The following is a 14,960-nucleotide window of genomic DNA, read 5'->3' on the forward strand; positions in this document are numbered from 1 at the left end:
ACCTTTGGGTTGCAGAATCTGTGTCAACTTAGTCTGTTCACTACAAACCAGATGTTTCCAAAAGATGCGAAAAGACTTGAGGCTCCCCATATGGTATACAATACAGATTAACCAGTAAATAGAAGTTTGTACATAGATACAAGTGAATATTTACAGTGTACTAAAGTTTGATGAATTATCAGTGTTGATTCTCCTTCTGTTCTGATTATAAAACATGAGCACAACAATTTTATTGTGCGAGTTCCAAGAAAATACCAAGCATTTTAATAGGGTGTAGGAACTTAGCCAATGGGCTTTTCGGCATTTACAAATTCAGCTGCTGATATTCAAGTGTTTGATGCCTGAAGTGACTTAATACCAATGGCAGATGGGAAGAGAAGGCATTCAGCCCGGTAACAAAGTACAGTCTGGATGATCTTTCATAAACAAAATATGGTCTTTGGTGCCAAAAATGCACACATTTAGAAGTCCTTTTCTGAGGCTCTCAACTGTGCAGAATCTTAACCTTAGCGTTACTGTTTTGTTTTAATTTTACTTTAATTTCGGAAGCTGACCTTACGCAGTACTTAAAAAGAACCAACTTTCAAATTAAGACTGAATTCGCCAATTTTCCGCCATTGAGTTTGAAATTTTAAGGTAAATGTTGCATTGGGGGCGATGATTAGGAGGGTCAGATTTTATTTAATCACTTAATTGCTGGGCATTAAAATTACTGAATCTTTTTGTAAAGTGGAAAATGTGGCGTGGCTGACAAACAATTCCAACCCACTTCAGTTTGGCAGAGCCCAAGAGCACAAATGCAGGTGGCAACAGAAACTGCTAAACCACAAATTCTTGTGCCTATAAACAAGTTTGTTAATTAATTAAGACACAATAGAAAGTCCAGGTTTTAACCGGGAGCGGAGAAAGACTCAGCAATTCCAGACACAGGGAAATTTCCACGTGTAGGTGGTTAACTTATGTGCACCTCTCAGTCTGGTTTGGATACTGTAAAGCATGATGATGGGTTGTGCCGGGCACCCAGCTGACCAACAAATTCATTCTTGCGCTTGAGGGAACCTCTGTTACCTCATGGTACAATCTAGACTTGCTATAACAGCTGGTATCCAATTCTCTTTGATCCAGAATTGGACCCAGACCAATAATAAAAGTCGGAAGAAGTGCAGAAATAACAGAACGTGTCAAACTACTGCCTCATTTGTCAGAAACACTGAAAGGAAGTTATTTTAAGTTTCGAATATTTTTTTGTACATCCGACAGTTTGGATTGGCAATCTATTCAACATAAGCAAATCAGAGATTGAATCCAGTTTTCCTTTTTTGAGAGGAATTACTTTTCAAATTCAAACGCTACGCAATTTGGGGGGGTGGGGGGCGGTGCTAAACAATTTAAGAATCGAATTCCACCTTTTTTCCCCCCTCACATGAGAAGACAAAAGCAATTTTTTCAATCTTGTGATTAAAATTACTGTCGTGGAAAAAATTAAAACTTTGGATTTATGGAGCAGAATTGTTGAAGTAATTGAAACCTAAACTCTAGTATTCTTTCTGTGCGAATCATTAACAAAGAAGGCTTTATAGCACTAAATAGCTCTAATTGACTTCTGGAACATTTTGTACAGCTAGGTGTTGTTTATGTTTGAGATCTTAAAATGCTATGAACATTTTCACTGTTTATGAAAATAAACAGTGGTTGCTAGGAATTTCTACCCCAGTTCAGATTCAATTGCAATTTAATATATTCTGTTGAAAATATGTCATTTCATAGATAACAGATTTACACCCAGTATTTTCCTTCAATCAAGAGCTCAGTTACATGGGAACAAATCTTGAATTTTCTCGTGCACCTCCGAGGAGTCAGTGAATGCATTGCTGAACAGTTTCAAAGGCTGAAACTTGTGCCTTGGTTTCTATCCTACACCCAAGAAAAAGTTCCATTACTGCATGATTCAGAATACCATTTTATTCTATTGCAGTCTCACAGCAACAGACATTTTCTGTACAGAAGGTGGGGTGGTGGGGGGGGGTGTCATTTGGCCCATTGTGTCTGTGCCACATGAATCACTGCCTTGTGAATTATCATTTGCATTCTTAAAAAAAATTCACATAAAATTTGAAGAAAACTAAAATCGATGCTGCATAATTTCAAGATTCACAACAAATTATCCTTTATGGGGAAAATTATGCCAGCCAGGGCTGAAATCTCATGGACAGAGGCATTATTCATAAATGATTAATTTTAAATTTACTTTAGAAGATTATGGGCATTTTATTCCTCTATTTTTTGAGTAATGTGCTCCTATTACTGGTAAGCTTCCCCGGCCTGCCGTAAGACTTCCTGTTAATGGAAGTTCTCATTAATGCTTCACATCTGACAGCAAATTGCAAACAGTATAAATCAGGGTTGAGCTAGTGCAAATCAGGCTAGTATCCTGCTGCAGATTTTGCTTGAAGGAGGTTGGTGACAGGAGCAGCCCAATTCCCGTGTATGCAGTTAATAGAGGATGTGAATCACTCTCCTGTGGTCCACTGAACCATCAAATAACAGCTGTTGGTCTAAGCTGATGCTCTAATAGGCATTATATCAAATGCAAGGATTATTATTATTATTATTATTATTATTACAGTGCTGGGGTAGCACTGCAATGTCAGGGGTGCTGTCCTTCAGATGAGAAGCTAAATCAAGGTGCCATCTGCCTGTTCAGGTGGATGTTGAAGGTCCCATGGTACTACACAAAAAGAGAAGGGTGTTTTTCCCAGTGTCTCGGTCAACAATCCCCCATATAAAATCGGTCATTCACTTCATGTCTGTTTGTTAGACGTTGCTGTGCCCAAATTGGCTGCCGTATTCACCTAAAAAATACGTGCACTCACTGCAGCAAATCATGTGAAGTGCTTTGAGACAAAGCCACAATCAACATCCATCTTTTGTGAAACAGTCAAAACCTCCAGAGGTGGCAAATCACACGTACATAATATTTTCTTCCTACATTCACATAAAAATGGTAATTCAGGCCCAAAATACAGATAATGCAACAACAACTTGCATTAATACGGGGCAGTGTCTTGGATGCACTTGAATGCAAATATTATTAATGTGAATCAAACAGGTATTAGGAAATATGAGGTGTTCTGGATTGCACAGAAATGTTCCAAATTACAACAGAGATCTTTAGTTATCAGGGTTACTGCTATGATTAATTTTCACATGAGGAACAGCTGTTCTACAAAACAAATAATTGGGATGGTGAGAGGAAAGCTAGGAGTTTGCTTTGATCAATGAATAGACAATGTATGAGATGTACGGCTTCGGATAATGTAATAACTTCCACATTTTTCCAGGGGTGAAGAGGAAGGAGGAGGAAGGAAACTAACCTTCTGTTGCTATCCCTTGGCAATTTTCTGCAAATTCACACATTTCTAAGGAAATTATATCCATAAATTTGAAAGTATAATTCGATTTCAAGCGTCTATCTCTGCAGGGGTTGAAATCAATACCACTGTGTCCATGTGTGGAATGTGATTACATTTGCAACATGATCTATATTAAGTCATTCTAATCCCGTTGCTGTAAAATTACAGATCTATTGGTTGCTCCCTTACACAACAACTACAACAATAAGAACTTGCATTAATATAGCGCCCTTCACATAGGATAGCGTCTCATAGCACTGAAATACATATTTCTAAATCTTACACCACTTTTGGTCTAGCAATTCACATGAATCTCCCTTCACCAAGTCATCTCGGAAGTGCCTGAAACATCAGGCAATGGTTGTACAAAGCACATTCAGGCTGAAATACAAAACAAAATTCCAAACATGACCCCATATCCTTTCTTGCAAGAAGCAAAAGATAGATTGAGTTAATCAGAACAAACAGTGCCTCTAGTGCTTATGCAAATGCAGTTTAAAAGTGTCCTTGCTTTCGGTTTCAGCTTGCCATTGTGAAAATATATTCCCACACATTGGTACATTTATTGACCTTAACTTTTACACTATACACCAGATAATACCCAGATTTTCTCTGTGGGATTTGAGTCTAGAAAAAATCAAGTAGTCTAATAGCTTAATACCTTTTCTTTTGCACAAAAGGATTGGGATAGAGGCACATGTCAAATAATTCTAGCGAATCTTTGCAGCTGAATGGGACTCGCACAACAAGACTTTGTACTGTATGTGTTTAACACATTTAAGTACAAATATGTGTCAAGAAAATATTCATGTCTTTCATGGTTACCAAAAGGTTATTTTGTGTACGATAAGCACTGAAGCTTAAAATTTAATTTTTTTTGAGGTGAAGAAAGATCTCATGTGGACAGTTCACATTGATCCTTGAGAATGAGAAAGATCTGTTACTTTTCTTTGAGGCAATATGACTAATTCTCATCTCCGTAATGTTGATGTGCCTCTTAACAATCTGTTTAATAAACACACCTGACACATGCTCTCAATGAAGACTATTAATGAAGCATAGGTAGTGAATGGACTAGTTGTTAATGAAGCAGGAATTGGTCCAGTGGTCGTGCCTGGCTGGTAACCAGTCACTGTCTGCCTCCGTCATATACTGTGGTGCATTTGGTCCACAGGCTCCTCTCTCCCTAGTCCAATTCCTGCTGTATGCTACCAGATTTTACAGCCCATCTGTAATAAGGAAAAATATCCTGTAAAAAGAATGAAATTGACCAAACTCCTCAACATTCCATATAGACAATTTTCTAAATAATTTAAAATATAATCCAAATGTAAAAGAATAGCTGCAACTCTCCTAACGTTGTTTTGAAGTGAAAGTCTACTGATGGACAATTTACTTATTTTCCTCATTTTCCCACTGGGACGGGTCCTAAATTGCTCGGAGCTCCCATGCAACTGGAAAAGCTCACTGTAGCAGCACCTTTGAGGGTGAAATCAGAAAAATACGATTTTAACTACTCTGCAAATAAAACCTGCCAACAAAAAGGAACAGTCAGTGAGGGAGGCCGAGAGTAATGTGACTGCAGACTGCAAGTAACAGGAAAGCTCACACACACACACACAGTACAGTCACAGTTATTCGAGAACAATTTTTTTAAAAAAAATCATTCAGCTCTTAAGTCTGATGACTTTATTGTTTTTCTTTCATTGAGTTTCCATCCTTGTTTCACTTCTAATTTATTTAGGATTTTATTTTATTTCACCTTTTTTTTCCCTGCTGTCTCTCTTAATCCGAGCCTTTTCTGTTTCCTTTGTGTTTTTGTATTTGGTTTCATTCTCTAGCTGTGACTCCTCTCTCTCACATGTTCTATAGCTGTCTCTTTCCTATAGCTCTGTTTATTTCTTCCCTTGTTTTCCCGCTCCTTCAGCAGTCACCTGTCTCCTTTGAGTTGAATCCTATCTATTAATTCACAGGATTCTAAGGATGTTGAATTTGATGGATCTGTGCAGGAAGAAACAAGGCATAAAATGAGGGTGAAATGGTCGTATTAGTAAACATGGCTTGACTTCAATAAAGGTAAAAGCCTTGTCGATTTAAAGTCAATATTAAATACCCAAAGTTCCAGTGACTGAGCATGTGGCAGATTCCAATAAGGCTCTTAGCAAACCAGTAAGAGAGACTTATTTGCAAGGATGGGTTATCTTAAACAGTTAGAGAGAACCCCCCTCACCTCCACTTGGTCTTGCTCTAGATGGCCCAGGCTCTGGGGAATTATAGGGACAAAGCACTTGATGAAAGAGATTTTATTCTAAGAGGGAGGAAGAGTTCGTGATTGAATTACAAAAATCTCCATCACATGTGAAACAAGTACAAATGTTCTGAGATGTCATGCATTTAAAGGCACTCAGCTGGGAGGGAAAACAAAATGCAGCCTGATATCTGCCAACATACAGCACCACGGAGTCAAGATGCTAGTTTGCCCCTTCAGCAGACCTACAAATATTGCAGGAACGTGCCGGAGGATAAACAATAATTAGCGGACAGAAAATGAGGTGGGCGGTTGGCAAACACACAATAACAATGATGTAACTATTTTTTCTAACCGGATTGTTTCAGAGGAAGATTACACACAAAATACATTGCAGAGGGAGACTCTTCAGATTTTAGGTTCAGTAATTGAGGGGGAATAAACAAGTAAGGTACAGTTCTTGTATGTAGTGAAAAATAGTCAGATTTAACTGCCGGGAGGATAACTGTTGAGGCTGATTAGTTTGATCTTGAAGCTTTGAGCCCTAAGGCTCCTGTTAATTTATCGACAACGCTACTTGATTTATTGAGGTAACAGAGTAGCATGGAAGGATTTAAAAAAGCTGCAGTTTTATTGAGAAATAATGCAGAGCTGAGCAAACACGTAAACAGACTTCTGTGATAAAAGATTAGTCATCGGCACGACAAATACTAAGCCTTGTCTACACAAATTTCTTTTCAAAGCAGTCAATTTGTCAAGCTGCCAGATATGAGAAATAGTCAAGGTGTTCCTAGAGTAAAATTGTATGTGGTAAAGCTACCTCACCACTAAAAAGTACTCAGGTTGGCATGACGTCTTACAGTAGTGAGAGAAGCTTAAATTTTCAAATTATTAAACAGAAACATAATAATATATCAAATAAGAAAGTATTCAAAGCATCAAGTTTTCTCTGCACAGATTCAGTACTCATGTTCTGCAGTTACCTTTTTTTATTATTTAGGGCAAATGTTTTTCTACAACCTCAAAAGTAAAACTTTAGGATATGAATCTGTTGTTATAACATACTGTTGTACTCCATCTGGTTGTATTCCACGGATGATTGATTGATTGATTGATTGATTGATTGATAATCAATCAATCAATATATATATATATAATGGTTTACCCAACATAACATGGACTTCTGGTGCTGACAATTTGTTCCCCATATAATACTTCTTCTGATCTCATTAGAAGCTCTCGTCATGGCCTTAAATTCTCCAATCACAGTCCATGTTGAATAGCAATACTTACTTAATAATTTGCATTTGATAAGCGCCTCATCATGTAATGTAAGAGCACAGCTGCTTCCAGTGAAAGTCACTTCTTGGGACACCTTCCTGCATAATGTAAATCAAATTGAAAAATATGATCTTCTCATTTGCAGTTGGTATTAATTTCCTAAGAATCATTCGTGGCTCTTTTAATCCTTGCATTTATATAGCACCTATAACGCTAAAGAGCCTCAAATGTGGGTAAATGCAGCAGCCAATTTGCACACAGTAATTTTCCTTAAATAGCCATCAAATGAGTGACTAATTTTATCTGGGGGATTGTTGGCCAGGAGAAACTCCCTCCTCTTTTTGATTAGTGTCATTGATCTTTATCTCCCCTTTCAAGAAAAGCTTTGACAACTGCATTTCACAATGACATGGTGACACTGCTCCTTTAACAGAATAACTTCAATGCAAGTGCCATCCATACTGGCAAATACAGTCTCACAAAAAACTAAAAACCCCCGGAACTTGGTTACTACTCAGTATCATACTGTGCTCATGTTTGTATTATCGCATCCAGAAAATACTGCACTGAAAAATAAGACGGAAGATTTGTATATTGACAATGAAGTGACCTGTTGACATTCATCACTGAGGCTCACACATAACAACAACAACTTGCATTTATATAGCATCATTGCACATGATCAACAAGAAGAGGCAAGAGAGACATATGCCAATGGGGAGAAAAATTAGAAAAATAAATGAATACTCTAAATTATCTTTGAGATACAAGTGAGATGTGTCAATTCTTAATTCTTGCGTTTCTTATAAATTCTCAGGATTACACATGCTGATTTGAACAAACAAATACAGGCACTAAAACAGCACATCATTCGTTCTTTCCTCCAGTGAGGCTGCTTCTGTCACAGGTCTATTGCTGAATGGCAATTTATTATAATTAAGGTGTTGAGATGCCAGCAGTTGCAGATGAAAACAAAAAGGAGCAATTATTGCTTGACTAATTATTTTTGGCACCTATAGGAATACAAAGACCCGACGAACTTTTTAATGCGTTCTCAGTTTTAAAAATTAATAGTGAAAGTGCTATAATTATGTTTTGCCCACAAAATGTACAATCAATTCACTTTACAGTATATTCTGTGAAGCGCTATGAGACGTCTCAATGATGTGATAAGGCGCTACATCAAATACCAGGATTATTATTATGCCTCTTCAGTGTCCCAAGTAAAATTCATATTTTTCAAATTCTACATTCATTTATTGATGTAAAGCACCACTAGGAATACTAAAACTAGAATGATGTTCATTCAAGGCAGTTTGCTGAGTGAGTGAGAAAAATTGCACTGTAACCTCATAAGTCTATGTTACGTTAAATGTGTCCGTGTTAACCCAGGAAAACAACACTTCAAGGAATGAAGCAGATTAAGTCTAGAGGCCACTTGGAGTTACTCCAGATTGGAACGAAGGAAATTGGAAATTTCATGAACAGCTTGGACAAAATGCCGCTTAAGTAGTTTAAGTGGAAGCGGCAAGCACAAAACAATTGATGTACATTATTTTGCATATATACAATACAGAATCCATTATGATTTGTGAAGCACTTTGGGATCACGATTAATATCCCACAGGTGTGCAGAAACAATAAAATTGTGTCTGTGAGTCTTGATATTTATCCTATGCAATAAAAGTAAATTGAGTAAAGAAGTTAAATAATGGCAAATTCTCAACTCTTTGATAACATTAAAACATTAGAATCCATTACCAGAACTCCCCTCAACCTCCAGTCAGTATATAAATGGAGCTTCTTGCTCCTAATGCTCGTCATTTCCCTTCCACAGGATATTAAATCCTCTACTAGTTGGGGCTGCTTTCTCTCTCCATCTGTATTCAGTGGCATATGGTTTCTACATTTGTTCACCATCCTCCCTGTGGATGCCAATATGTCCAAGTTGCTTAGGTCAACAGTGAATGTGGTTACTTGGGAGTATTAAACGGTTGAATAAGCCAATAAAACACCATAGAGCATTATCATCCTGAATAAATTGAAATGTCAAGTGGCATTACCACAGGAGATTACATTCACAATATAGATTTTTTTTTAAAGATTGAATTTACCATGAATATTTATACAGATTATTCCCACTGGGACCTCAATAAAAACATAATATTTTGAGTAAATTGTTATCCTAAAATGGTAATGGAGGAATTCAAATTAATGAAAGGATTAAGGGATATTTAAGCATCCTGCAGAAAATAAACCAGTTATGGTCAAGCCCGTCATTGGTTTGATCATTAAGATGCATCTAAATTATATATTCACTGTAAAGGAATTTTCTGTTTCTTAAGTCAGACGTACTCTAGGGGTATGAAGGCAGGTTAAATCCTTGATGTGAACAGAAAATGGCAAAATCGCTTCTTCATTGCTGTTCAACAAGTCTAATGGATAAACTAGATCTCTGCAGCTACCAAGAGGAATTGAGATTGTTTTTATTCAAAGCTATTCCACTCAATGGACGAAGTCTCCCAGGTACAAGAAAGACTGGATTCCGATAGTCATTTACCAGACAGGATTAGGTGCATCACAGGATTGAAAACATTGTTCCTGGTAAAGCTTTAGGAATGAATGAATTTTCACGAGTACTTCAAAAGCAATGCTTCTCCATTCGTCAAAGCATGTTACAATCAAACACTGGTGGAAGGAATTTTGATAGCTTTCATCATGTTTTCTTGTCTTCTTGCTCATTAGGGGAATAAGGTGCAGTTATTGGAAGCGGATACCTGTCAAACACTGTTGTGTAAAATATGACTTACATGACTTGGTGATCCAAAGACCACACCAGTGTTTTTGTTTTGAGTGACAATTCAATAATAATCCCTCCAAAAAAAAGAACAATAATAATTTGTTCATTTTCAATCCACGACTGTTTGTGGGACATTGCTGTGCGCAATTGGCTGCCGGACTTCGCCCACAAATATACAGTCAATTCACTTTACAGTATATTCTGTGAAGCGCTTTGAAATGTCTAGAAGACGTGAAAAGCGCTATATCAAATAATAGTAATCCTTGCATGTAAATGTACTTCACCTTTGTTAAACACCATTTTAGCAGATAACCAACAAAATAATAACAGAGGAGGTGAAGCCACACACAACGATCAAAAAACACTCACACATGCTGCTTTTCATCTTACCATTTTACCAACAAACAGACAAAAAGGTCAAAGTAAACATATATATGCCATGTGAATGTGAGTACTGTATTGTATTGAGATCGCATTTCTTACTGACTTACTAATTTACCAAAATGTATTTCCTAATCAAAAATGCAATTCAGCCATATCTGGATTCCCAATTAGCCACAAATGGCTCGTGGCTAACATATTGGGCAATCCTGCAGTAATACACTCGTCCTTAACTCAGGTTTATAGTGAATCCAGTTTCTTCACGAGATCTGCTGTTGTGGAATGAGTCCCAAAAGCACCAATACTTACAAAACTTTGTGCAAGTTAATAACTTTCAGTGTTTAAAGACCGTTCAGATTCAATTAATGCCAAGAGTGTTTTTAATGAAACTGCCGGAGACTGTGAAGGGGCACAGAAAGAAAACCAAAGAGAATAATCCCAGTCCAGTGTGGTGCACCACGCACTTCTCTGTACTTTGATATAGCGTGGCACTGGATGAGATCTGAAATAAGCTTTAGCGTGCCCTCATCACTGGGCACTGATGGATGGCACGGGGGAGTGTGAAAGAATAGAGAAAGTAAATATAAAACAAATATTTGGGACCTTTTATAACAGCTGGAGAGTAATACCCATTTAGAACATAATTCTCAAGTAACCATTCCCCCAGACTGCACAATATTATGCTTTCATTCCATGGGGAACAATGTGTGCATTTAGTAGATTATACGCCAATTCCAGGAGTAAAATGACTGATGGGGGTGATTCTCAACTGAATGAAGCTTCTGAGGAATTGCAGCCCGAATACCAATGACAAGGAAACTGAAGTAAACTGTACCACGTTCTGTGTTTTCGGCAGGTGTGAAAGCTGTCTTCTCTGGACACTACCATAGGAACGCCGGAGGTGTGTACAAGGATCTGGAGATGGTGGTGACCTCTGCAATTGGCTGCCAGTTGGGGAAAGACAAACACGGCGTGCGTGTTGTGGCGATTACCGAGGACAAGATTGTCCACAAGTACGTCAGCCTGGATGAGCTAAGTGAGCTGAGCATCAATCAAACCATTTCCAACCTTTTCAAAGTAGCTGATCTGAAAGATTTAACTAAATGATGCTGCAGAGAAGAGGCTGGTCTTATCAAGGCACACTGCATTTGTAATGATTAAAGATATTTGAGGTAGTCCATTATACAATTCCACAAGTCGGCCGAGAATCATCACTGAGATGCTATGTGGGAGCTCTAATAAATGTACTTTACAAAATTAATTGTTTTCACCATATTTTAGGTAGATGGGTGTTATTCTATGCAATCGCACACATTATTTTGAGGCATTTATGGCACTGTTTTCGCAACCATCTGTACCACAATTCCACCAGCTGTCATCAGCTTAATCCAGGAACCACTCAATCCACATACTTTGAAGGAAGAAGTAAAAATATAAAGTGAATGTTTTAAGAAAAAAACTTTTTTTTTCATTAGCAACTCCAGTTACAAAAATGTTGTCTGTAAAGTGTTCATTGCTAAGCTAATTAAAAATTACAGCAACAAACACTTCTTTTTTTTGCATGAGTCACAGTTTGCAGGATTCCACCTATGGTGAATTTTAATTATCACTTTAAAAGTGAGCTGATGGGCAAAAGCTCAGGCATTGTGATGTGTCGGACAGGGGTGTTAATTACGTGTGACTCTCATCGTAAGGCAACTCTGAAAGTCCAACTAATATAAATGGAAATAAATAATCAATCTTTTCAAAATCTGCACTCACCATTCAATCTTTTTAAATTCCATGGATACACAAAACTAAAGTTTAACAGCTAAACTACAATTTGTTTTAAATCACAAAAAGAATTTGTGGTTTCAGGTACATTGGATAGATTATTCACGAGTTCTTTTGAATAATGTGAGATCGATTAGTTCAGACTAGTCAAGGAGATTGCCTCTTTGACTAGTTTAATTGAATTAATATCTAAAGATATGCACATACTTACAAAATATCAATGTTGTGACTACTAATGTTTTCTTATTTAAGATGGGCCTTCACGTTAGTTATGTGAAGCAACCATATTAACTAAGAAAACGTACCTTCCTGGATATGTTACAATCCTCTTTGTAATCTAAACACCCAAAATATGATCTAAGAAGCAGAGTTATTATTTATTCTGACAAAATTCTAGAGTTACTCAGCTGAGAAAATAATAATGATAATCCTTGCAATTGATATAGCGCCTCATCACATCTTCGAGATCTCTCAAAGTCTTTCACAGAATATACTGTATATTTTGTGTGTGAAAAATAGATCATTGCAATGTTTTAACATTAAAACTGTAAATCAAGCCATTATACGTATTAATCCATTTGGACTGACACATTTGAAAACTATTTGAAAAACATTGGTGATGATTAAGAAAACGAGAAAGCATAGAGTGAGGAAAATATATTCAGCCATCAAGCCCACAGACTACTCAATCAAGGATTCCAGTCCATTCGCTCAAGTCTCCTAAGGGAAAACTGTGCATAACGAATCCTTGATTCCCAAAGGTAATCAAGCAGAAACTCCAGAATTTTTATCCATCTCTACATGTTCAATATTCATCCCCAGTGTTCTACCCTTCACAGGCAGTATGGTTCCAGCACCGCGAGACTCATTGCGTCCTTATTGAGTGTTAGTGTAAAGCTCTCTACATAAACATAAATAACATTCCCAATCAGGACTAGTTCTTTTTTGAAAGTGAGAATCAAGATTGGTTGCTTTTTGGTGGGAATGCATTGTATTTATCCAATACGCTACAGGAATAAATGGAGATGAAAAAAAAATGAGGTGATAACTCACTAGCAATATAACATGGTTGAAACTTTCATCCCTGTTGATGTCAAAATGAATCTATGAATCATAAAACTGAATCTATGAACCATATAAAACATGAAAATGCAGGGTTAGGTCTCACACACGGATCAATAAGTCCAATGGCTTAATTTCCAGTTTTAATTTTAAAATGTTGCAGTGATCTATTTTTCGCCCACAAAATATACAGTACATTCTGTGAAAGGTCTGTGTCGAAAGTCAGGGGTATTAAGACTGACCTCAACAACAGGCGGAGGAAATTGTCAATCCCATCACTCTGCTAATATATGGATGTTGGCTCTTCTACCGTGGCCACTATAGTTCAAATGCTATTGTGCCAGTCATCACCCTTCAGCCTCATTCATCAATGGAGTCCTGTAGCTCACAAGCACTCACCTCACAAGCGAGAGACCTGGGTTCGATTCCCGGCGGGGCGAAACCTTGGCAAGTTTCCTTACTCCACACGTCTGATAATAATCCCTCAAGAAAACTAATAATAATAAATTGGTCACTTCAATCCACGACTGTTTGTGGGACGCTGCCGTGCGCAATTGGCTGCCGCGTTTCACCCACAAATGTACAGTCAATTCACTTTACAGTATATTCTGTGAAGCACTTTGAGACGTCGAGAAGACATGAAAAGCGCTATATCAAATGCAAGGATTATTATATTATTATCGAGAATAATTTGGGGTCCAGTCCTGTAAATTGTAGCCGGTATGAGTAACTAACACTAATGGAGCGGGACAAATTAAGAGTAGGAAATAACACAGAACACAAAGTCCCATACTTTTGTTTCAATCCACAACGATATTAATAATATTTCGGAAACCTAAAATGAGATGCACACAGATGGCTGCCTAATACTGAAAGAAAGAAAACTTCTGTAATGAGCTGTCAATGCCAAGTCTCTCATAATTGTAATTTCTCTCATTCACTTCTCTGAGGCTGCTATTATCTCCCGTTCTATTTTTACATCCATCAAACACTTTTTTTCCACTCTGCCAAGGCTAGAATTGGCAGGTATACAGTATGTATAATAAGTAAATATATATAGATTTAATGGTTTTAACCAGCTGATTGTTAGTTGAATCCTAACACCTGTGCGTTCTACACACAGAAGTGACCTCTGGTGCTCTATGCAGAATAGTTTTGCACCTAAAACTCTTTAGATTTTTTTGTGTGGTTATCAGAAATGCTGGGGAAGAGTCACTTTTGAAATCCAGGTAAAAGCTTCAAGCACTCCTTAACCCAATGCAATGGTGTAATGGATGGAAGGCTTCTTTTCCGCTGTACCCAAAAGGGTCAGTGAAAATATTTCAATTTCCCACAGCAGTTAAACCTGTGGCATTTCTGAATTCATTTGGGGCAAATTCAGAGCAGTTTAGCGCTGTAGGTCTGCTCAGGGTGGAGTCTGCCCAATCTCCTTTCAGGCCACACATTTACAAGCAACAGAGAGAGGTCCTGGTTGCCTGATCTATGTCGATTCCAAAAGGTTTGAGGTCCGAACAAAACAAATGCAAAATGTGCAAATTGTATACGAAACTTGGAGCATCTGTTCATTGGAAAACACATTAAGATGTATTAAATGTATTTATGTTTCTGTGCGTTGATCAGGTTCTTCACCTCATTATGTTTTAAATTAAATGATTGAGCGGCTTCTCCCAGTTCTCCGCTATCTCAATCTATTTAAATATGAATGAGTAAAGGGAGGGACCTTCCAGTGAACCAGCCTCCAATCTCTAAAGGCCCCAATATACTGCATCTTGATAACATTTTGTGTAACAGTTTAAAGGTTGAGCGGCATAAGTTCTCCCTCATCACGAAGATGCAACTCATCACTTCTGACATTTCACCACAGAACATTGACCTACTTTTTTTGTGCAAGAGCAAATAGCTTACATAGATTTAGTTTCTTAAAAAGCATAAAACAAGTTACCTGTTTAGCTGTACATACACGGCATACAAACATCAACAACATACTTCCTTTCTAAGGAAA

General features: G+C 37.5%; 1 protein-coding gene across 1 annotated transcript in view; it reads left to right on the forward strand.

Annotated features, from left to right (window-relative positions):
• cpped1 (calcineurin-like phosphoesterase domain containing 1) overlaps window positions 1–11,384 on the forward strand; it is a 52,243-nt gene extending 40,859 nt beyond the window's left edge. The window contains exon 4 of the mRNA XM_007893699.2: window positions 10,980–11,384. Within this exon, the coding sequence (XP_007891890.1) occupies window positions 10,980–11,230 (251 nt within the window). The 3' untranslated portion in view covers window positions 11,231–11,384. The remainder of the gene's footprint in view (window positions 1–10,979) is intronic.
• The last annotated feature ends 3,576 nt before the right edge of the window (window positions 11,385–14,960 follow it).

This window comes from Callorhinchus milii, unplaced genomic scaffold (genome assembly GCF_018977255.1).
Source record: "Callorhinchus milii isolate IMCB2004 unplaced genomic scaffold, IMCB_Cmil_1.0 Scaffold16, whole genome shotgun sequence".
NCBI classification, from domain to species: Eukaryota; Metazoa; Chordata; class Chondrichthyes; order Chimaeriformes; family Callorhinchidae; genus Callorhinchus; species Callorhinchus milii.